At 53.4% G+C, this 24,488-nt stretch overlaps 2 protein-coding genes across 3 annotated transcripts in view; one reads left to right on the top strand and one right to left on the bottom strand.

Moving 5' to 3' along the window:
• Positions 1–1,663, bottom strand: part of LOC101532959 (E3 ubiquitin-protein ligase RNF185) — a 107,339-nt gene extending 105,676 nt beyond the window's left edge. The window contains exon 1 of one of the 2 annotated variants that reach the window (XM_058656886.1): positions 1,546–1,663. The gene's annotated coding sequence lies outside the window, so the exon portion shown is untranslated. The remainder of the gene's footprint in view (positions 1–1,545) is intronic. The other variant, XM_004591995.2, reaches the window with a different exon arrangement.
• Positions 1,664–18,522: 16,859 nt separating this feature from the next.
• Positions 18,523–24,461, top strand: PLA2G3 (phospholipase A2 group III). The gene is made up of 7 exons (XM_004592118.4): positions 18,523–19,185; positions 20,008–20,140; positions 20,398–20,532; positions 20,817–21,133; positions 22,183–22,312; positions 22,399–22,515; positions 23,202–24,461. Exons 1-7 carry the CDS (start codon positions 18,675–18,677, stop codon positions 23,365–23,367), a joined length of 1,509 nt encoding a protein of 502 aa, XP_004592175.4. The 5' UTR covers positions 18,523–18,674; the 3' UTR covers positions 23,368–24,461.
• Positions 24,462–24,488: the final 27 nt, after the last annotated feature.

Raw genomic sequence — 24,488 nt, 5'->3', positions numbered from 1 at the left:
GGGAAATCCAGAAGAAGCTCCTGGCTTTGGATTGGCTTAGCTCTGGCTGCTGCAGCCCTTGGGGGAGTAAACCAGAAGATGGAAATCTTTCTCCTTCTCTCTTCATAAATCTGCCTCTGAGATAAAAATAAAGAAATCTTAAAAACAAAACAAAAAGGCTGACATAAACAACCTCTAGAGGCCCTTCCAATTCAGTTCTTCGAGGCAAAATACTCAGCAGTTTCTCCCGCTCAACCCCAAAGTCTTCCGATTCCAAACTGTTCTTAGCACATAAGCTACTACAAACAACCTTGTTTATAACAAACCTAACACTTCGTAACAAACACTCATAAAGCCCTTCTGTCAGATGTAAGCTCACTCCAAAGTCCTCGAAGGAGGAGCATGGCGCATGGGACAACCTGGAGGCGATTATGTCAGGCCAGCTGGCACCCGCCTTGCTGTCAGCAGATGTGGGCTGGAGGGCAGAAGTGTCAAGAAAAAAAAAACTCAAGTTGACTTGAGGGCTGAGTGTACCCCAGAAAGACTCAAACGACTTTGAGACTTTTCCTTTGGGAAGGATTTCTGCCTAACACCTGTGTGTCTCCTTCAACTCCCTGCCAGCCCTACTAGAGCTGGCCACCTCTAAGCATGCCTCCAGAGTTCTCCAGGAAGTAACCATCTTCTTGAAAGATTATCCTGCATCCGCCTCCTTCTCAGAGCAGAAGCCCACTAGGTTGTAACAGGTGTTTGTCCCCCAGCCAAGTTTTTAAAGTCACCAGTTCTCTTCCAGGATTTTCTTTAAACACTCCAGTCCTTTCCAAGTTTCCCACCAGCAGCAGCACCCCCACTGGCTCTAGCTGCCTCAAAGCCAGGAATGACCAGAACGGGTGAACTTAAAACTCCACCGCGTTCAAACAAGCTATGAGTAAAGAGGCGGATTCAAAGCACAGAGTCCAAGTTCCTGCCCAGACTTTAAACCAGACCTGCAAAGCCGGCCTCCCAGGGAGTTCCAAAGGGCCTCAAGGACCCAATTGGGGGGGGGGGGGGGAGGACAAAAACATGGCTCCATTTCACAAATGAGGGAACTGCGCCCCCCACAACCCAGCTCGGGGTGGTTAGGGACCTGACACCTCCTTCCAGAACGCACACTTGTATCGGCAGGTGAAGCCTTCAACACCAGTCTCAGCCCAGTGCTTCTCGTGCTAAGCTCGTTCATGCACCCCTCCTCCGACATGAGAGAGAGACGGGGACAACCCAGGAGGCGCAGAAAGGGGGATAAGGGGTCAGAACGAGACTCCCCACCACCACTTCCCTGCCCGGAAGGAACTCGCCAAAACAGTCCCCCCTCCCCCGCCACCTCTCTCTCTCTCTCTCTCTGGAAGCCTGTTTCCCCCACGAGACGAGAAGCCCACCTTCCTTCTGGAGCCGAGAGCAGCACCCCACTTCCACCCCGGGCTTCCCTTGGGGTTCTCGAGGGGTCGGGCAGCCCGGGGGTCCCCCGTGTCCGTCCTCCACTCTCGCCTCCAGTCCTCACGGCCCGGCCGCTTCCCCGAGCCGCTCTCGTACCTGCCTCAGCGCAGCGAACACTTCCAGGGCTGTCGTCCCTCGGTGTTCCGGTCAGCCAGTCACTTGGCCTGTCCGTCCGTCCGTCCGAGCGGACCTCCGAACCTCCCACACCAGCTCGGATCATCTGACACGGAACCGCCCCCTGCTCGCCAGGACTTCCGCCCTGACCGGAACAGGTTTGTCCGCGGCCTTTGTTCTCCCGCCCAGGTCGTGGGGGTGGGGCATGAAGGTTCCGCTTTGCCGGCAGGAGGCGGAGGAACCTGGAGGTTGAATTATAGGTTTTTCAGGAAGGGTGGAGGTCGGGGGCTGTTTGAAGGAAAAGCTGATTTGTGGAAAGTATCAGATGAGTCTGGAATTTCTTATGGTCCCAGCATGTAAGAATGATGGGAATGCATCAGAGGACACGGAACTATTTGAAGTAAAACGGGGACAATTTCAGCATCAAAATACACGGTGACTTTAGTAGAGTCTAATTGAATAGTAATCCAGGAGTCTTTACCAACATCAAGGAAGGAATAAATAGTTGGAGAAAAACTGTTCATTAGTAGAATGCTAATTAATAACCGTAGTGGATTTAGAATGTCAATGATGAATGAACTAGAAAAGCAGGATTATCTAACCAGTAAATGTGGTGTCCACCCTGTGGATGCTTGGCTCTGTAGGTAAGACGCCTCTTGGAACACCTGCCTCCCGATTCAGAGAACTTAAGTTTGAGTACCAACTCTACTCCCAAGTCCGATTCCTACTAATGTCAACCAGGAGGCAGCAGATGAAATGGTTGGGTCCCTAAAAGCCTTTACCTCGTTTCTGAATTATCACAGCGAAGTTTTTAAATATGCACTTTTCACAGAGCATTTGCTGTCCTTCTGAGTATGTTAAAATGGTTAGATAGACTTAACCTATGCAAGAGGAGCTGAAGGAAATAGGGAAAAAATTTAAAGATTTATTTTTTAAAAAAAGATAGATTTAGCAGAGAGAGAAAAGACTAGATGAGAGAGAAAGAGATCTTCCATCCACTGTTTCATATCCCAGATGGTCTCAACAGCCAGAACTGAGCCAATCTGAAGCCAGGAGCCAGGAGCCTCTTTCAGATGTCTCATATGGCTAATCCCAGTGGCCCCACTTCCCATCCAGCTCCCTTCTTGTGGCCTGGAAAGTAGTCAAGGATGGCCCAAAAGCCTTGGAGTCCTGCACCCGCATGGGAGACCTGGAAAAACTCCTGGCTCCTGGCTTTGGATCAGCTTATTTCCAGTTGTTGAGGACACTTGGGGAGTGAACCAACAGATGGAAGATCTTCCTCTCTGTCTCTCCTCTCTGTGTATCTGACTTTCCAATAAAAATAAAATAATCTTTAAAAAAAAGAAAAACTTAGACTTTCTCATTGGGGTAGATCCCAGTGTTCTCTTGTTGAACATAAAGATTTCACAGATGGAGGCAGTAAGGCTGAGTAGTGGTACAGCACAGGTGTCTGGGGCTCCCAGCCACATGGCTGTGGCTGTGGCTGGGGGTACCCACTTGGCCCAGACTTCCTGCTGGGGATCCTAGCTCCCCATGCAGTGCTGCTAGGTCAGGGGAGGGTCCTGGGCTTGTGGGCGGCCGGAGCGACAACTGACACCAGGCTCTGCCCACTGGCTGCCTGGCAGTGAGCTCTAGGGCCTTGGGAGTATGGAATTACTGCCTAGGGACATCCATAGATAAGGCCACAGTACATGTAGGTGAAGAATGAATCCTGAGGGACACCCAACAGCAGGGCCACTGAACTTGCAGGTAAGTGAAGCGACTGAGACCTGAAGGTTTGGAGGGGAGAGACCTGGATATATTTTTAGGTCAGACTGATGCACCAGCCTACGTGGAAGTCCCAGCTTGGGCTTGTTAGCATGAAACACGGCTGACCAACACACACCAGCGCACACACAAACTATGGCTGGGGGCCTGTCTGGCAGGGCTAGATCCCATTACCTGACATGAGTGTTAGGTCAGGGGATGGGTCACATTAGATTGGGCCATGACACCAACCAGCACGCAAGAGAACCAGGTCCAGGGGTGGATTCTGTGGGGGATATGTGGGCCTAGCCCTATGGAACTATAGGTCCCACTGATTAGCTTGAGAGTTGGGATGGTGATGGGCTGAGCTAGGCATGACCATGGAACTCACCAATGCTCACCAGTACTGGGGCTAGGAACAAGCAGGCAGGTCCAGGCTGCAGCACCCACCTGAGCACCCTAAAACAGGGTGTGGAGTAGGCTGGGCCGTACCAGCTCATACAAAGGCTGGGACGGATGGGGCAGGCCATGTTGAGCAAGGGCCAAGCACCCACTGGCATGTGTGAAATCCGGGTCTGGCAGTGGCCCCGGTGGAGGAACCTGGGAAACTCCTCTAGTGGGTCATAGCTCCTACTAATTAGCACATGGTCCAGGCCTGGGTGTTGGGCAGGCTGGGCAGGGTAGCTCCATCTGTCAGCAAGTGTGTGAATTGGTTTTGGAAGGCAGCGGAGGGTGGGGCTGAGCAAACCATAGCCAACTGCTAACTGCAGAAAACAGGATGGAATGCAGGTCAGACTGGGCTAGGCTGCCACACCTACTGGTTTGCATGAGTCAAGGATGAGAGCAGACAGAGCAGTAGGTTCCAGCACCCACCAGTGAGAATTTGGACTCGGGGATGGCTGGGCTAGGCCAGGCTGCAGCATCCAAAGGCAAAGGCCAAGACAGGGGAGGGACTATGTCAAGCTGGGTCAGAGCAACCACTGGCATGTGTGAGATCAGTTACTGGGATCAGACCTGGTTGGGAAGCTAAGGGGATGCCCTGGCTGGGTTGTGGGTCCCACTGGTAAGCACGGGGATCAGAGTGGGGCATGCAGCCTGGTCACGGGATATGGATGCAGTCTCCCTTGGCATGGGTGTGGACTGGGTCTGAGGCATGCAAGACTGGGCTAGACTCTAGCACCCTTTGGAGCTCATGAGAACCAGGATAGATGTAGGATGGGCTGGGCTTGGTCTCTGTCCTTGCTGAACCATGCATGAGCTGTGTCTAGGTTTGGACCAGGCTAGGCTGGGCTGTAACACCTAACAATAAGAACCAGAATGGGTGAGGGCCGGTCAGGAAAGGCCGCCTTTCCTGCTAGACAGGAAGTGGACTAAGTAGGGCTGGTCCATGGACCCACTGGTGTGCGTGATCTCTGGTATTGGGCCAGGTTCTGATGGAGGAGCTTGAGAAACTCCTCTGTTGGGACACAGTCCTTGCAGGTGAGCACAAGAACCAAGAAAGGGAGCAGTCTAGAGAGGGCCAGGTTATGGCACCCGTGGGCTTAGCTTTGACTCAGGCCTGGGGTGAGCCTGACTGGACCAGTTCCTATAACCCCCTGGCAAATCCAAGAGTCAGAATGGTGTGTGGGTCATTCCGGGTCAGGTCACAATACCAGCCGGTTCACACTAGGGCCAGGACTGGGGCCTGGCTGGGCTGGCTAGGCTGTAGTTCATACCAGCTGAGCTGGAACTGGGGGCGGGCCAGGCTGGACCAGACTAAAGCACCCACTGGCAAGTGCCGAGGTGAGGCACGTCATCCATACCAGACTGGGACACAGCACCCAACCAGCACACATGCGACCTGGGGGAGAGTGGGCAAACCCAGGAGGAGGGCTGCAGGGAGCTCCCCTGCTGGGCCTCTCTTCCCACTGGTGAGCATAAGAGCTGGAATCAAGGGCAGACCAGGCCAGGTAGGGCTACAGTACCTGTTGACCTGCATGTGATCTGGATCAGGGAGAAGCCAGACTGGGCGGACTGTATCTACTGGAATATGCATAAACCAGAGAGGGTGAGGGTTGGTTGGGCTTTGCTGCAGCATCAGCTAGCAGATGCTGGCATGAGGAGAAAACTCCATAGAGCTAAACTGCAGTACCACCTGGAGAGTGCAAGATCCAGGAATGGACCTAGTAGGGAAACAGTGGGCACCTCCCTCTTGGGTAGCCACTCTGACTGATGAGAATGAGAACCAGGACTGGGACAGGCATGGTGAGACAGTGGCACCAGCCAGCACATATGTGGGCTGGATAATGGAGCTGTTTGGGTTGAAGTAGGCTTCAAAGCCCACTTATACGTATGAGAACTGGATGGGATGTGGGATAGAAAGGACCAGTCTGCTGTACATACTGGCAAGTATTGGAATCAGGGCAGGGAGCGGGCCTGGTGGGGGTTATTGTGGGTTGCTCCAACTAGGCTACAACTCCCACTGGTTTGTGTGGGAGATGAGTGTGTGTATGGGCTGGACTGCAACACCCATTAGTTTGTGTAGAAGACAGGGCTGGAGGCAACTGACCCAGCAATTGCAACTAACAGTGTGCGTGTAGGCCAGTTTGGGTGATGGACTGTGCCAGACACTGCATTGGCATGTACACACAGAATCAGATCTGGGATCACCTCAGATGAAGTTTCTTTGGGAATCCCCCCAAATGAACTGCTGGACTCAAAACTCCAACCATGAAGGAAATTTGCAGGTTCCATGGTCTGACTGTGGAATGCATGTGTCAGAGCTGGGCCTCCTCAGTGGCTTAGATGGAGCAGTGGACAGCACATCCAGATGCAAATGGAGGATTTGGCAGTACACTGGAGCCTGCAGAGGACACCTGGTACCATAGCAGAGGACGGAGGACAGAGCAAATTGACCAACTACCCCAACCAAGAGTTGGCAATGAATATATGGGTAAATGGAGACTCTAAGTTGGACTATGTCAGCTGGTGGATTCTGGAGAGATTTCATGGTGATTGGAATGGCAGGATTGGCAGCAATACAGAACTGTTGAACTATCAAAATCACTTGAGGTGGACCCTGAGAGCATGCCCCACATCGGAGACCCTGTGATGGTTGGGAGGCTGGGTGTGGCTTCTCCCCTTATATCTCCCCTCCTCCCAGATACAGGAAGGGATAAAACAGAATGTCAAGGGCCTGGTGTGGTATCCTAGCGGCTACAGTCCTCACCTTGAACGTGCCAGGATCCCATATGGGCACAGACTCTAATCCTGGCGGCCCTGTTTCCCATCCAGCTCCCTGCTTGTGGCTCAGAAAAGGAGTTGGAGACATTCCAAAGCCTTGGGACCCTGCACTCGCCTGGGAGACCCAGAAGAGACTCTGGGCTTCGGATTGGTTCTGCTCCAGCCATTGCAGCCACTTGGGGAGTGAATCTTCGGTTGCAGGATCTTCCTCTCTGTCTCTCCTCCTTTGTATATCTGACTTTGCAATAAAAATAAATAAATCTTTTTTTTTAAAGAATGTCAAAACAATGCTCACACCCACTCCCCTCTAGCTCTGACCCTGCGCATCCTAATCAAACATGTAAAAAGTATCAAAAACAAAATCTATGCAATAAAAAAAACTGGAAAAAAAAAGATTTCACAGAATGTCAGTCTCTATGGATTCAACTTCACAACCCTAATGGATGAAGATGGTGATAAGACTCCTCTGTGAGCATCTGAACTGGGGCCAGTGTTGTGGCTCATGGGTTAAGCTGCCACCTGTAAGTCAGCATCCTGTATGGGGGCTGGCTGGGATCCCAATTGCCCAACTTCTGATCCAGTTCCCTGGTAATATAATAGGACACCTGGATGGAAACCAGGAACCTGGAATTCCTGGTTTCTGTTGTAACCATTTGGGGTGTGAACCAACTGTTGCCAAATCTCTTTCTCTTTAATTCTCTAACTTTAACTTTATATTTCAAAGAAATAGTAAATCAATCTTCCATTTTAGAAAACTGGCCGATCTCAGACAAAATACCTCCGTATCCTGACACGTACAGAGATTGCAAGTTCAGCCTTAGTTGTCTCCTGCCTCCTTCTCGATAAGATCTATTAAGCTCTCCATTCATTGTGTGTCCAATCCAGATCAAAGCCTCGCTTCTTCACACCTTCCTGGAAACTCTTTGTCACAAGCTCAAGTTCTACCTGTCCTTTCCACCTGTCCTGCTTAAATGCCCTATTGTTCCTCACCGTTCACATCCTGCCACCACCTCCCTACCTCCTCTGATCAAATGACAAACCCAACTTGTTAAACCACAGCTGCATTCTGATGTCTTCCCAGCTCTGAAGGTTGTGAGGATCCTTAGAGCAGGCTAAGGAGGCAGTGAGCTTCCAGCAGACTTTTTCCATTTTCTTTTAAAAACATTTACTCATTCCTGATCTGAAAGGCAAAGAGATACAGATGTATATAGAAAGAACTAAAGCTAGAGAGAGAGAGAGAGAGAGAGAGAGAGCAGTTGTTGATTCATTCTCCAGATATGCAGAGCTGCAGGAGCTGGGATTGGGCCAGTTGGCATCAGCTGCCAGGAACTCTGTCAAGACCTCTCCTGCAGGAGGTATGGACCCAACTGCTTCAGCCATGTTTGTGACAGAGATGTGAGTGACAGGAGACCCAAGTTCTCGAGTCATCATCCCCGGCTACCTCCCAGGGTTTGCAAGGGTGAGAAGATGAAGTCGGAACCCGAAGCCGGGAATTGAGCCCAGGCATTCCAGGATGGAGCATGTGACCAAACAACCTGCCTCCAGGCATCTTGTAAGACCTGCCAAGGATCTGCTTCAGCTAAGATAATCTCACTTTCTACTTTTCTCCTTGCTCTTTTTGCCGTGTCCTTAAGGCAGAATATAGGAGGCAGTGACACTTCTTGAAGGAATTCTTACAATAGCCACCTGAACTTTAATATTAGGGAACTTGATATTTAAACAACTCCCCCCCACCCCTGAAAATAACAATGGAAAGTATACGTTCTTGTTTGGGTCTCTTGGGCCTTGAAGTGGCTGAAGCAGCAGCACCAAGCCACCAGGTGGCAGCCAAGGTCTACGCAGCGCTCATTTAGATAACGACAGGCTGGCAGGCTGGCTGGCTGGCTGGTGAAGCAAGCAAAGCTTCTGCTTGCTGTACTTGCATCCTGGTTGAAGTCCTAGCTGCTCCACTTCCAATTCAACTTCCTGCTAATGGCCTGGGGAATCAGCAGGTGGCCTAAGTACTTGAAGTACCGTATCTACACAGGAGACCAGGAAGAAGCTCCTGGCGTGTCTCTGTTGTAACTCTGTCTTTCAAATAAAAATAAATAAGTATTGGGAAAAATATTTATTTTATTTGAAGGACAGAGCTATAAAGACAGCAGGAAAGACAGAGAAAGAGATTGTATCCAAAGAGTGCAAAGCCCAGAGCTGTACCAGGAATTTCATACAGGTCTCCCACATGGCCCACAAGGGACCAAGCAGTTGAGGATGGCCCAAAGCCTTGGGACCCTGCACCTGCATGGAAGACCAGGAAGAAGCTCCGGGGTCCTAGCTTTGGATCAGTTCAGCTCCGGCTGCTGTGGCTGCTTGGGGAGTGAATCATTGGGCGGAAAACTTTTTTGTCTCTGTCTCTCCTCCTCTCTGTATATCTGACTTTCCAATGAAAAAAGAAATCTTTTTTTAAACAATTACTTTATTTACTTGAAAGGCAGGGAGAAAGGGAGAGATAGAGAGAAAGAGATCTTCCTTCCACTGGTTCACTCCAAAGCCAGGAGCCAGGAATTTCATCCCTGTCCCCCTGTGGCAGCAGGGGCCCAAACACTTGGGCCATCCCTGGCTGCTTTTCCAGGCGCCTGAGTAGGGAGCTGGATCAGAAGCAGAAGAACAGGAAATTGAACTGGAGCTCCAATACTGAGATGGGCATTGAAAGGGGCAGTTTAATCCACTGTGCCACAATGCTGGCCCCTGGCTCTGAATGAGTGATTCTGCACAGTACTCCCCTCAACCTCCTGTCAAGGTCATATCCTTCCCTGAAACCTCACCCAATCCTCAGTGGAGACCTAAAGTACACTTAGTATGGGGACACAGAGGGAAGTTTCCGGGAAGTGGACAGCTAAACCAACACCTGTGGGATGAGCAGGCAGAAGCCAGGCGAGGGAGGGCAAAAGCAACAGCATGTGCAAAGGCCCTGGGAGAGCCTGGCGGGGATGGGGATATGCATGTGGTTTCATGTGGCTGGCACGGGGAAGTGGGGAGTGGGTGAAGTCAGCTGGGATTAGATCCTGCAGGTGTCCACCAGGGTTCAACAGGCATGGGACAGATTTTGGGCAGGGGAAGGACCTGGCCTGCTGCCATTTGGAAAATCCTTGTTGTAAGAGAAAAGACTGGGAGCCAGAGAAGAATGCAGAGTGGGGAGCTTGTGCAGATTCATTTTGCAACGTCAGAGGGTACAGCCCAGAACAAGCAGGTCGAGGAAGGCACCAGTGACCCAGAAGTTGCAAGACGAGGGTCTCGGGGAGGCACTGGCACCAGGCTTCCTCTAGATGGCAGCAGAGGCCGGTGTAAACATAAGGAGCTGCCTAGGGGTGTGAGGTTACCCGCGGCGGCGGCGTCCACAAAGCTTCCCTTCCCATCTCTGGTCGGGGCTGGCCAGAGCTGCACGCGCAGGCGGCTCCTCCAAACTCCAGGGCAGCAAGAAGAGCCCTGAGTGGCAGGAGAACCGGCCCCGAGCTTTAGCTGCTGTTGACCTTGGGTCAGTACACAGATAAAACTGCTTCAAGTACTTGAGAAACGGGAGATTTATGAGCTAGTCCACCAGGGGCCAGATTCTGAAGCCAAATCAGGTCAGCCGCAAGGGAGAAGGAGGAGATGTGGGCTCAGATCTCTCGAGTTGGAGCCAACACATACAACCCAGGCTTTAAGCCCCAGTCCCAGAGTGTGCTTTGTAGCTTGATGGGTAGATACATGGCAGCTCCAGCTCCTCCCCGGGTCTCCATTGTAGAAATGACCCTGCGAGTCCCTGCCCTCCTCATCCCCCCCTGTTGGATACAGGTGCTGGATGGAGCAAAAGAAAACACGAGGTGGGGGCAGGCATTTGCATCTCAAAGAACCAGAGAATAATAACTTCCTTTAGACCTTGCTTAGCTTCTAGTGATTCATTGTTTTATGGGAGTTCAAGTTGAAGGTGGCACCTATGTTTTCATTTTATTTGGCAGTCAGTGAGATATCTTCCACCTGCTGGTTCACTCCTGCAAAACATACACACACAGTGCCAGGCCTGGACTGGGCCCACGTCAGGAGGCAGGCGTTCCATTTGGGTTTCCTGTGTGGGTGGCAGGGTCCCAAGGGACACGAGCCATCTTTTGCCGCCTCCTGAAATGTAGATTAGCAGAGAGCAAAATAACACGCACCTGTGTGATGACCATGTCGTATTCTCATGTGAGAAGCGGGTGTCCCATGAGGCAACCTCACCCCTGAGCCAGGTGCCCATCCTCAGACACCTCTATGGGATACGAAACCTGACCACTGGACATGGCAATACTGTCACTGCCCCATGCCACTGGAATGAAAGGAGTGTTTTCAGTATCATGCTGTCCCATGCCCGCAAAGCTCTAAACAGCCCCACTGTCTCGCTGGACAGAGTTCACTCTGCCCCTTGTGCTCCCTGGGTCTCCCTACAATCCCTCGTTTCCTGGGAGATTCAGGCCTCTCAGGTGAACTCCTTTCTCCTTCCCTGGTCTTTATCACAGCCTGGCAAGTAAGGAAAGTAGGGTTTCCTTGGGGTCGGCGCTGTAGCATAGCGAGTAAAGCTACTACCTGCAGTGTTGACATTCAATATGGGCACTGCTTCAAGTCCGCGCTGCTCCACTTCCAATCCAGTTCTTTTGCTAATACAGCTGGGAACGTAGTGGAAGTAGTGGAAGATGGCCCAAGTGCTTAGACCCCCCCCCACAAATACTACGTGGGAGACCTGGATAAGGCTCCTGGCTCCTGACTTTGGATTGGCCCTGTTGCAGTCATTGCGGCCATGTGGGGACTGAACCAGCAGATGGAAGATCTCTCTCCCTCTCTCTCTGTAACTCTGGCTTTCAAAGAAATCAACACATCTTTAAAAAGGAAGAAAGGGAGGGCACAATCATCCCAATCTATCTTTGCATTGGATGGAACACACCCTGAGGATTCAGACACAGTGAGCGACTTGCCCAAGCGTGGCCCCAACAGGGGGTGTGGAGTCACACGTGGAACCCAGGCTGTGGGTACAGATCTCCTGCCTGCCTGCCGCTCACGGGCTGGGGTCTCCTGGGGGAAATGGAAGAAGCCTCCCCTCTGCCACCTGGGAAACTGGGCATCAAATGCGTCATGCTGGCCCCTGTCCCAAAGCCTCTTTCTTCCACGAACATCCCATTTGTCACTGAAGTGTTTTACTTACACTTAGGTCAGTTCTCATGATATCATCTCTGCTTTACCAAGAAGGCCCCTCTCTTTTTTCTTTTAGTTTTCTTTCTTTTTATTATTTTAGATTTCTGGGGTGAGGGGAGAGATAAGGGGATAGGCCATACCCAGCCTCCCAACCATCCCAACCTGAGGATGGGGAAAGGTTACCCGATATTAACCCAGGGTCACAATGTGGAGCATGCTCCGAAGGTTCTGCTCAGGTGGGTGCGATAGTTCTGAAATGCTGTTGATTTCGCCGGTCTATGGATGAGGAATCCCTTCTAATGTCTATTGGCTGACACCATCAACTTTATAGTCTCCAATCGCCCAGATATTTGCTGTCATTGTTTGGCTGGGGTAGTTATCTCTATGTTCTATTCTCCATTCTCTGCCATGGTACCAGATGTCCTCTGTAGGCCCCAGTGAGCTACCATGTCCTCCATGTATACTGTGGTCTGCCATCCACCACTCCATCCTCTATACTGAGAAGGACCAATTCTCTTATGTGGGCTCATGGACCTGAGCCAGGTGACCTGAGCTAAGCTGGGACCCCGACTCTTGGGGCTTACGGATCCAGTGCCCACCGTGTAAGCAGCCAAGGACCTGGGTCTCCTAGCTGGACCCTCTACCCTGGGGGCTCATAGACCCAACACCCACTACATAGGTGGGCCCAAGGCCCAGGATGTGCTAGACCCCACACCCCTGGGGCTCACAGATCTAGCCCACACTGTACAGGTGGGCATGGTGACCTGGGCCAGGAGATCCAGGCCCTTCCAACGAGGTCCCTTTCACACACAAGGGAGGGACGAAGTCCAGTATTCCACTGCAGATCTGTCTTGGGCTTGTCTCCTACCGTCTGGTTTCCCCTGCCCTCAAGCTGTTACATACTCCTGTGAGTCCAGCTAGGAAATCAATCTACAGAGGCTGAAGCTGTGGCGTAGTTGTGGGTTAAGCTGCTACATGCAATGCCAGCTTCCCTTGGTTGTGGGGGGTGGATGGGGGTGAGGTGCCAGTTTGAATCCCAGCTACTCCATTTCTGATCCAGCTCCCTGCTGATGTACCTGAGAAAGCAGAGGAAGACGGCTCAAATATGGGCCCCTGCCAGCCACGTGGGAGACCCAGATGAAGCTGGTGGCTCCTGAGTCAGCCTACTGCTGTTGCTGCCATCCAGGGAGTCAACCAAGATGGGAAGTCTCTCCTCTCTCTCTCTCTCTCTTTTTCCTCTCTGTAACTCTCCCTTCCCCATCAAAAAAAAACCAAATACATAAAGCTATAATACAATATATAAAATCTCACATCATTTGTGAAGGTTAGGAATTCAAGAGCAGCTTGATGGAATGGTTCTGGTCATGACTGCTGACGTCACAGGAATGACTCAGGCACGTTGCTCTGAAGAAGACAGATAAATGGCCAAAAGGCGCTCGAAGCGTTGCTCAACACCATCCGCCAAGAGGGCCAGGGAAATCAAACCTACAACAAGAAGAGTTCCTTGAGGACAGTCGCAAAAACAGACAGTGACTAATGCTGGCGCGGATATGGGGAGACCAGAGCTGTCTCACGCTGCTGGGGAGCACGTGAAAGGCTGTGGCTTCTCAGGAATGTCAGACTGGCGGTTTTTCAGTATGTTGCACAGAGAGTCACCATAGGATCCTGCAATTTAATTTCCTGGACTAGAATGAAGAGGAGAAAAAAGAAGAAGAAGAAAAGAAAACATCTTTCATCCACGCACAACTGTGCATGGAGATGTTCATAGGAGAGCTCCTTGTAACAGCCAGTTACAAGGGCCCACCAGTTGCTGAATGGATAAACCAGGAGTGTGTGTTTGTTTTTATTGGAAAGGCAGGTTTACAGAGAGAAGGAGACATGGAATAAAACATCTCCTGGTTCACTCCCGAAATGGCCACAACAGCTGGAGCTGAGCCAATCCAAAGCCAGGAGCTTCTTCTGGGTCTCTCACATGGGTACAGGGTCCCAAGGCTTTGGGCCGTCCTCTACTGCTTTCATACTATGTTCTGTTGTCATGAGAAGGCATGGAGGAGGGAGGAATGCATGCTACCGTCTTAATGGACCTTGGAAAACTTATGCCAAGTAGAAGAAGCCAATCACAAAAGACCACCTATTCTAGGCATCTTTATGTATGCAAGTCTAGAACAGGAAGGCCTGTGGGACATGACATAGACTAGTGATTACTAGGGACTGAAGGAAGGCAACAAGGGCTATTCATTGGGTAAAAGTTTTCTTTGACATATTTCTATGATATTGCACACCTGTGCATCCTAAAAAGCACTGAATTGTATACTTTAAGTGAGCAGATGACAAGGCGAGTGAATTATCTCTTGAAAAGCTGTTACAAAAAGAAAAAAAGACGCACAGAGACCAACATCTGACATCGTAGCACATTGTGTTAAACTGCAGCTTGAAACTCCAGCATGCCATATGAGTGCCAGGTTTGAGTCCTTAGCTACCCCATTTGTGATTCAGCAGCGAAAGATGGTCCAAGTGCTTGGGCCCTGCCACCCATGCGGGAGACCAGGATGCAATTCCTGGCTCATGGCTCCAGCTTGGTCCCAGCCAGGGCTGTTGATGTCACTTTGGTGAGCGAGCCAATGAGTGGAAGTTAGCTTTCTCATTTTTTCTCCGCCTCTTTGTGGCTCTGCCTTTTAAGTAAATAAATATTTTATTAAAAAAAAAAAAAGAAAAAGAAAATAATCAGGGCCTGGTGCAGTAGCATATTGTCTAAAGTCTTCGCCTTGCATGCCCGGATCCCTTTCAAGAAAGGCAGATATACAGAGAGGAGACAGAGTGAAAGATCTTCCATCTGCTGACTCACTCCCCAAGTGGCCATATCGGCTGGAGCTGAGCTGATCTGAAGCCAGGAACCAGGAGCTTCTTCTGGGCCTCCCATGCAGGTGCAGGGTCCCAAGGCTTGGGGCTGTCCTTGACCACAAGCAGGGAGTTGGAAGGGAAGTGGAGCAGTTGGGACATGAGCCGGTGCCCATAGGGATCCCAAGCGTGCAAGGTGAGGACTTTAGTTGCTAGTTCACCACGCCAGGTCCATAAAAATAAATCTTAAAAAAAAAATCAAGGACCCAGTGCCCTGGGATCCTGCACCCACGTGGAAGACCTGGATGAAGTTCCTGGCTCCTGGCTTCAGATCGGTGCAGCTCTGGCTGTTATGGTCACTTGGGGAATGAATCATCAGATAGAAGATCTTCCTCTCTGTCTTTCCTCCTCTCTGTATATCTGACCTTGCAATAAAAATAAATAAATCTTTTTAAAAAATCCAATGGGACAGGACTCATCTGAAGGCTTGATTGAGGGCTAAGAATTTGCTTCTCAGGGACTCACCCCCTTCTCTCCAAAGGGCCTCACCTTTGGGACATGGTGACCAACCCCCTTGGAACAAGAGAGCATGGGGCTTTTCCAGTCTGGAGTCTCAGATGTAACATTTGCGGCATATTTTATTTGCTAGAAGCAAGTCACTTAATGAAGCCAATCTCACGGAGGAGGAAATGAGTAACTGCCCAGAAGTGCTACAAGAAGCATAGCCCTGCAGCCCATAGCCTGGAATTATCTCCAGGGCTCTCCCTGGGTGCCAGCCTCCCCCTCCCTCACCTCCAGGTCTACCGGAAGCCCTGTGCCAGCCAAGAGAACTCTTGGCTGTGAGAGAGTGTTTAATGGACAGCCTCCCCCCGCCCCACCACAGAACCTTCTAGATCTGTCTGCAGCAGCCCAGAAGCAGAGAGCTCTGGCCTCCCTCCCTCCCTCCTAACCCCGGAGGTGCCCCACCCCAGGCATTTCTTCCAATAAATCCACTGTACTCTGACTCCTGTCTTGGCACTGGCTTGCTGGAGGACCCAACCGACACTGGGCCATCTCTGGCTTGCCAGACCCTGTGCCCCCAGAGGACGAGCTCCCAGTCCGCCCTCTCTGCACCACCAGCGCCCCTCCCGCATCCCTGTTCTGGGCACACCCTGGCTTGCCCCCCTCCCCCACTTTCTCAGGAGCTGGCTTTGTCCAGGGTCTTGATCTGTGCCTGGCACCCAGTAGACTCGATCACTTTTTTTTTTTTTTTGAATGAACACACAGAATTCTGGAGCTAGGCACCGCCTGGACCCATTCTCCTGGCACAGGGAGCTGCAGGCAGCCCTCCGCCTAAGCCCAGGAGTACCAGCTCCCAGTGGTCGCGAGCAGGCACCCCCTTTGGGAAAGAGGGTTGGGTGCTGCAGGGGCATGGCCCTGGAAGACTCTTGCATGTCCTGGGGGAGGCTGTCTCTGTCTGCCTTGCTAGAGGGACCTGTAAGTCACTCCCCTTCCTGAGGTCCCCCCCACCCGCCGATAGTAAGTGAGAAGCCCCACCTAGTCTGTCTGTCCAGGGAGCGGCAGGGGTTGAGGTCATGGCTGGGAAGAAGGGGTTGACTGGGAAAGTGTGAAAAGCATGCGGGGAATTCTGGGGCGGGGTCTGGGGCTGTAAATGGGAGTTGTTGTATGGGAGGAAAAGAGGGGACAGCCAGAGGAAGAGAGGAGAATTAGGGCAGAAGCAGGAGAGGCACACCTGCACCCAGAAGCAAAGGGCATATCTCTAAATGAGAGACGGTGAGGGGATGGCAAGGAGAGGGAGGAGAAAAAAACGGAATCGCAGATAAATTCAGGGTTGGAGGATAAGGGAGTAGGACAGAGAAAGAAAGAGAAAGGGGGAAGGTGGAGAAGTGAAGAGATGATATCATGGGAACAGGAGGGTAGAAAAGAGAAAGGTTAGTGCCCCCTAAGAATTTACCCTTTGTGGGACTGGTGTGGTGGCATAGCATGCTAATCTTTCACCTGTGGCGCCAGCACCCCGTATGGGCATCGGTTCATGTCCCAACTGTTTCTCTTCCAATCCCGATTCAGCTTCTTGCGAATGTGCCTGAGAAAGCAGAGGAGGATGTTTCAACTGGTTGTGCCCCTGCACCTGTGTGGGAGACCCAGATGAAGCTCTTGGCTCCTGGCTTCAGATGGGCTCGGCTCTGGCCATTACGACCAGCAGATGGAAGATCTTTCTTTCTCTGTCTCTCCTTCTCTCTCTGTAACTCTGCCTTTCCAATATAAAAAGGCGGGGAGAGGGAAACTGGAAATGGGGGAGACGGAGGAGAAAGAAAGGAAAGAAGGATTAGCATGAGGCAAAGAAAAAGACCAAGAAACAGTGTGTGTGTTGGGGGGCGGCTAGAGGAGAGGAGCACAGAGCCAAAAGGAAGTGGAGGGTTGGGGGCTGTTGGAGAGAGCCGGGGGTGGGTGATCAGTGCCTAACCCCATGGGCACCCACCCCACTCTGTGTGGGGCAGGGCCTGAGTCCTGCTGGATGAGCCCCCTGCCTGTCCTCTGATGAGAGGCCTCCTGGGGTCACCCCAGCAGGAAAGCAGGACCTGAGTGACAGGCTTGGGGTGGGGGTGTATGGTGACACCCTCCCTGGAGACTGAGCAGGCCTCTGTCTCCCTTTGGAGTCCAGGTGTGGAAAGACCTCAATTGTCAGCCTCTCTCTGTTTTGGGAAAGAGACTGAACCTGCAGTCGAGGAAGGGAACTAAGCCCAGAGATGCATGGTCAGGCAATGGCTTCGCCAATAATCCCATGGTACCTCCGGGAAGCAGCACACAGCACTGACCCTGCGGCCTGAAAACCCTGGTTTTGTCCTGAGAAAGCTCCCTCCTAGCCAGGTATACCCTGAGCCCTTAGAGACCATGTCTTAGAAACCAGGTCCTGTGTCTGCCAAAGGTCTCACCCAACTTCCTGACACACACAGAGAGAAACCCAAATGGCTGCAATGGCCAGAACTGGGCTGGCCCAAACCTCTTCCAGGGTGCTGAAGGGGCCCAAGGACTTGGGTTGTTAGCTGCTGTCTTCCCACTCCATTAGCAGGGAGTTGGATCAGAAGTGGAGCAGTTGAAACTAGAAGCAACACCCATATGGGGTGCCTGTACTGCAGGTGGATAATTATCTTGCTATGCCAATCGTGCCATACCAGCTTCTATTTTATTTACTTAAGAGGCATGGAGAGAGAGTGCGTGTGTACTCCTATTTGCTGGTTCATTTCCCAAACGCCTGCAAGAGTCAGGTCCTTAATCCAGATCTCTGGGCAGGGACCCAAGTACTTGAAGGCATCACCTGCTGCCTCCCAGGGTGCTCATTTAGCAGGTGGGTGGAATTAGCAGTGGAACTGGGGCTCTTGCTAAGGGCTACAGGCAACCCAAGTGTCCTTGTCAACTGCTGTGCCAACTCCCCCACCCCTGCCAAGAGCATTTCTAAGTATCAGGACTTATGGGTGGGAGGTAGCAGAGCAGGAGGGCATGGGCCTGGGGCTAGGCATTTCCAGTCCCAGAGCTCTTGAGAACTCCCAGGGTGGTCATTCCCCTGCCCCATCCCTGCCCCAGCACCCGCTGCTTTTACCGCTTTCCCCTGCTTTCACCCAGTTCCCCAAACAGGTCCTTTGGCCTCCTGCCAGCCTGAATGTGGGCGTGGCAGTCAGTCTCGGAGTGGGAAGGCAGGAGACCGGTTTGGGGAGCCTCCTCCAAGCTCTGAACCCTCTTGCCTTCCCAAGGAGACGCAGAACCCCGCCCAGCACCTGTTCTTCTCTCCCTACTGCCCAGCCTGGAAAATCTTGGCTCCCCGCAGTCTCTATCCAGGCAGGGCTGGCAGCAGGTGACTGGATGGCGCGGGAGAAGGGCTGGGTGAGTGGAGGCGTGAGCCCCGCAAATGCGCTCCTCAGCCAATCGGAGACCCAGTTGGCCGGTGGATTCGGTTACAAGCCCAAGATCACCCCATACTCCATCCTCCTCCCGCAGCAGCTCCATTCATTGGCCCCGCTGCATGGAGCCTGCCCGGCCTTGCTTCCGCAGCTCCACTACCACCGCGTGGGCAGGCAGGCATCCCAGGGGCTTTGTCTAGCCCTTAGCCCGGCTGGGCTGAGGGCAGTATGAGGGCTCCGGCGGTGCTGCTGGGAATACTGAGCTTCCTCGGGGTGGCTCCGGGGGGCTGCCCGGCTCTCCGCTGGGACAGCACCTCCTGCCACTTGGCGGGGCTCGTCCCTGGCAGCCCCTTGAGCTCTCTGAGCTTCCTGGGCAAAGATGCCCAGGGCTTGGCGCTGTTCCAAGCCCGCTGGGACGCGCGCAGGAGACTGCAGGTGTGCAGCCGGCAGGATGAGCCGGAGCTCACCGCAGCCTACCGCACCCTCTGTACTCATGAGGCCACGCGGGACTCCTTCATCCACATCCCAGGACCCGAGCTGCAGAGAGCGCTGGCCACGCTTCAACAGGAGGCTTGTCCAGGACCGGAGGACACGTCCCTGGCTAAAGCCAGGGAGAGGCGAGCGATCCTGCAGGCTGGGGCTCAGGCCAGCAGGTACCCGCGAGTGAAAAGGGGCTGGACCGTGCCCGGCACGCTGTGGTGTGGGGTCGGGGACTCCGCCGGCAACTCTTCGAAGCTGGGTAAGTCATGGGGACCCAAGGACGGACCGACACGTGGGCTGAGGGTCTGTGTGCTAGCGTTAAGCGCCTCCGGCGTCACTTCCCCTCTGCTGGGTGTCCTCGGTGGAGTGTCTTACCCACTCTGAAACCCCATTTCCCCATCGGCCAAAAGAGGGGTGTGACCGTGGGTCTCTTAGCCGGGTCAGGTCATCACCACTCTGAGGGAGTGGGGAGACTGGGTGGAGAGGAGAATTGTTGACTGAGCCAGTAAAGCCACTGCCCGAGCCTAGGTCTTGGTGGAGCACGCGCCAGGAAGCAGAGGCTCCACCCAGTGCACCCAAGCTTTGACCCGTGGTTTCCACACCTGTAAAAATAAGGCGGTTCTTCCCTCCCTCACCAGGTGGCCGAGAACTTGGGTGTGGGAAGGGCTGGGTCAGGAAGAGATGCTGGGGTAAAGGGTATAAGTGCTTCTACAGTGAGCGACCTGGGTCACATTTTTGCTTGCATGCTTGCTTGCACTTTCTGTGAGAACATGGAGGGGGAGGGGAGCAGGGGTGGGTAGAGAACTTCGCACCTGCCTCTGGACAGGCTGGCATTCTGGAAGCCAACTGGTTTGTGCTGGAGAGAAAGTTCATGCCTGCTGTTGGCCAGGTCAAGTGACACACTCACTTGTTCACTCTGAATCCCCGGGAGAAAAAGTGCCCATGGTTCAACTACCCAGAAGTGACACCAACAGGTGCTCCCTCGCTGCCAGCTTTGAGGGGGAGAGTGTTAGCACGAAGGGGACACAAGGTGTCAGGTGCACACAGTGGCTGAGCAGGTGCCCTCCCTATTCTGTAACAGGCATCTTCCAGGGCCCCGATCTCTGCTGTCAGGAACACGACCGCTGCCCACTGAACATCACTCCTCTGCAGTACCAGTATGGCATCCGCAACTTTCGGTTCCACACCATCTCCCACTGCGACTGTGACACCAGGTTAGGGTTTTCGCAGGCAGGGAGGGGCTCCACCCACTTCCAGAGAACCCTCAAGATCAGATGTGCCAACTGGAACCCTCATGGTACAGGTGGGAAAGCAGAGGCTGCAAGGGACAGGAGTTTAGATACCAAAACAAAACAAAGCAAACAAAAAAAAAAACTAGCAGCTTGCAGACGGAAGGAAAGTGGGGGGTTTGGGGAGAGCCAGGTGGGCCTGCCGTGTGGTCCAGGAGCCTGAGTAGCTTGCTGTGGGGCAGGTTCCAGCAATGCCTGAGGAACCAGGGTGACTCCATCTCCGACCTTGTGGGTGTTGCCTTCTTCAACGTGCTGGAGATCCCCTGCTTCGTGCTGGAGGAGCGGGAGGCGTGTGTGGAGTGGTACTGGTGGGGCGGGTACGTACGTGGCTGCCCACCCCCACTCCTTTCCCAACAAGTGTGGGAGCCTGGGCTGCAGGCCTGTTGATGGATGCTATCTGTCTTCCAGGGCTGTCTGCTTGGCAGGAAAAGGCAGGACCCAGCATGCATCCCCTTTTTGGGTGCTCCCCCCAACCCCACCACCAACCCGGGCAATCCAATGGGATGGGGCACAGGACTGGCAGTCTTGGTCTCCCTAGTGCCCCCTGAGAGCAGGAATTCTGAGTCACTAATGGGTTCCAACCTGCCCTCCCCCACTCCAGGTGTAGGACGTATGGCCTGGTGCCCCACGCCCGTCTCCAGCCCAGAACCCACTACAATGCCTCCTGGAGCTCCACAGCCACCTCCCTGCCTCCCTATCCCCAGAGCCCAGCCCCCACCAAACCCGCCCTCAAGCAGCAGCGCCTTCGGAAGTGGTGGTGGCGGCACAAAGCATCCAGGCGGCTGAGCACAGCCAATGTCACGGCCCTCCAGACATCCATGGCCTCCCCCGTACCAGGGCTGGACCCCACAGCAGCCCAGTCTGGGATGCCTCCTCAACCAGGCCTCCAGAGCTCACGGGGTGAACTCAAACGTCAGGGTGAGCTCAGACCCTGACCTTGGTGGGAAGAGGAAGTTTCCTGAGGGGAAGGGGTGCGTGCTTGGGCAGGGGAGGGGCAGGCAGGCCTGTGCTGCATGTTTTCCGGCTCCAAAGTCCTCATTCTGGCACAGCAATAACAACCCTACACTAAGGACACCTGCTTCCTGTATCCCAATGCCGGGGTTCTAATCCCAGCTGCGCTTCCAATTCTAGCTTCCTGCTAAAGTGCATGCTGAGATGGGCAGCAAGTGGGAGTGGCTCCAGGTGCTGAGTCCCTGCTGCCGGCCTGGGAGCCTGAGGTTGAATTTCTGTCTCCCAGCTTTGGCCTGACTGAGCGCTGTTGAAAGTGTTTGGGGAGCGGACCTGTGGATAGACAATCTCTGTTTCTCTCTCTTGTTCTTGGGCTCTCTGTCCTTCAACTAAAATGAAAATAAAGGGCTGAACACAAAAACGAGTGCCTTCCAGGGTCTCCCAAGCTTGTCGCATCCAATCACATGGCCATGTGAGATCCCAATCACCCACACACGTGGCCACAGCACCTGCTGCTGAGCCTTCCTCCACTCTCTGCCGCCCAGAGCCCTTCTTTGCCTTGGCTGATGATGTCCCAGTGTTTGAGACCTTTGGGCCCTGAGCCAGCAGCCCCAGCTCTCTTAGGTACAATCCCAGTTTCACATGCTTTGTGTGGTTGGTTCCTCTTGAAGGTCTTCTACCTTTGGGTCTTTGTACAGGCTGTCCCTGCTGCCCGTGGCCATCTCTTTCCTTCTCCTCTTCTTCTCCAAGCCTTTGCCTCCAGGAAGCCTTCCCTGACTACCCCTCAGCCCCCATGGCTTCCCCCTGCCAGTGGCATTTCCTTTGTGTGTATGTCAGTGTGCACTCCTCAACAGGGAGCTCTTGAGGAATACAAACAGCTTGCGACACAGGGAGACTGTGCCCATCGGTAAAGCCTGAGTGTCGGTATTTCTTCCAGGTGGTGGTGGGCACCAGCAGGGCTCCCCGGGAAGGCAGGCATGCTCCTGACCACCACCACCACATTGTCACCTGCACCCCAGGTGCCCACCAGGCCTGCCGCGGCTTCCGCCACTTGGACCAGTGTGAGTTCCAGATTGGGTCACAAGAGACCAAGTTCCGGCTGCTCAACACTGCCCGTAGGCCCCTCTTCCACTGTGACTGCACACGTCGGTGAGGCTGACTAGGACCCTGGTAGGGGTGGGCAGCCCGCCCTGCTGCTGCAAGACCCACCTGGCTGAGCCTGCCTCTGCCCTCAGTCTAGCACGCTTTCTGAGGCTCCACGGCCCCCCTGCGGGCACTGACATGCTGTGGGAACAGCTGGGCACCACCTGCTTCAAGCTGGCACTTCCTCTGGACTGTACTGTGAGTGAAGGGTAAGTGGCTATAGAACTTACCCATAGGATGGATGGGACTAGATGGAGGTTCTGGGGTTGGCGAGTGCCTGGAGCCAAGGGGGTGGGAGGAGGGATGAGGGGGTGCCTCTGAGCTCCTTAGCCTTCCTCCTCCTCCTCCTCTCTCCTGCTGCTGCCCTAGGCCCAGCTGGGCAGTTGGCCTATGTGAGGATTGCATCCTGGTTCTGTCCTATCATTTCTGGCTGGGTATTCTTGACAAGTCGATTCACCTCTGGGAGCCTTTATTTTCTTCTCTGTAGAATGGGTCTAGGAAGTGGCTGAAGCAGTGCCTTACTGCCAGCCTGAATCCCCACCCCATGAGATATCTCCCGAGGTGCTGCCTGACGCACAGCTGAAACGTTCATTTCACACTCACTTACTCCCTCTCTGCCATCCCAGTTTGGATTCTGGTTTGCTGAGCCACAGTGTCCTGTGACCTTGACCTCTGCTGTTTCCCATGGGACATTGCTGGAGGCCCAGACAGGGCTCATGGCAGAGCGCTGGGCTCTGGGTGCCAGCCCAGGTGCATTGCTTTGCTCCTAGGCACCCCCTGCCTTGTACCTTGCAGGTGGTTCTGGCCCCAGCCCTGTTGCTCGCCGGGCCAGCTCTGTCACTTGTCTGATCCCTGTAGCCCTGACCCCCAGTCCCTTCCCTGCTCTGTCCCACAGCTGTTCTAAGGACCCCAGGGCCATTGAGGTGTCAGCTCGGCATCTGTGGCGACTTTTTCGGCAGAGGCGACGGGAGCTCCAGGATCAGGACACGGATGAGGGGCAGCACCCAGGGCCTTCCATGCCCTTCTATGACCAGTGCCTCCGGCTAAGCCAGGCAGCCTAACAGCCCCAACAGGCAGAACACGTTCCAAGCCAGGATCACCTTGACCTCAGCTCTCCTGGGCATTGAAGTGGATGTTGCCCTTGGCTTTGATGGACCTTGGCAGTCCTGGCCTCCTCTGTATGAATTAGACCAAAGCACAACTGAGGGACAAGTGGATGGCCAGATATGGTGGATGCTGGGGACCAAATGCTGACTCCTCTGAGTGACATTGAGTTGGTCACACAACCCCTCTTTTGCCTGCAGGGCACGATGCCCTAGGCTTAGATCTGGCCCAGGAATTTCACATACAGTGGGAGAGGGGATAACTTACAGCAATCACCCCATGAAGTACCAGGGGTCCATGCATACTCATGGAGCAAGGAGCTGCCTGAGGGGGTCCCAGCATGTGACTGCTGAGGTCTGGAGCCACATGTGAGGAATTAGGGGTGTCCCAGAACACATCTGAAATCCAAGAATGAAGCCCCAGCTCTAGGAGGGACCCAATCCTGCCCTATTCTCTTTGCTTTAAACCTAAATTCAAAATCTCACCCCCTTCTTCACTGCTCCCTGCCATGCCTTTGGGCACGGGTCCTCTACCATTTGTCTGAAAAGGATGTGGCACAAAACAGGAGCTACCTCAGAGTTGTTGAGCAACACACAAGCAATGTTGAGCACCAAGTAAATATTTCTCCTCTTCAACACGGAGTCAGTCTGTGCTTTTGCTGTCTGATCTGGAGAATTTTTTTGGAGGCCTCAGTTTGCTCACCTGTGAAATGGGTCTGAGAAGGGCACCAAACCCACAAGGCCATGGCACAGATGAAAGGGTATGAATAGCCTAGACAGCCATTCCTTTTTTGTCATTCCCTTGCCTCTGCCTGACCCCCTTGCCTGGACTTGTAACAAGTTAGGCAGGAGACAGGAGTGAATGGAAGAATTTAATTCCTAAATGAGTTGACCTCCGAGGGTGGGGGACATCTGCCAGAAATGTCCTATCACCCCAGACGGGGGCCCAGGCGAGGCTCTTCTGACTGTCACAGTTGAGAGGGCCAGCACTGAGTTTTTAGGGGACCCCGGTGAGGGCTAGTACCCCTGACCAGGACTGACAAACAACTGCAGGTGCACTGGAGCAATAGCAGGAGAAT

This window comes from Ochotona princeps, chromosome 29 (assembly GCF_030435755.1).
Source record: "Ochotona princeps isolate mOchPri1 chromosome 29, mOchPri1.hap1, whole genome shotgun sequence".
NCBI lineage: Eukaryota > Metazoa > Chordata > Mammalia > Lagomorpha > Ochotonidae > Ochotona > Ochotona princeps.
The sequence above is the reverse complement of the archived record's forward strand: the minus strand, read 5'-3'. Positions and strand labels throughout refer to the sequence as shown.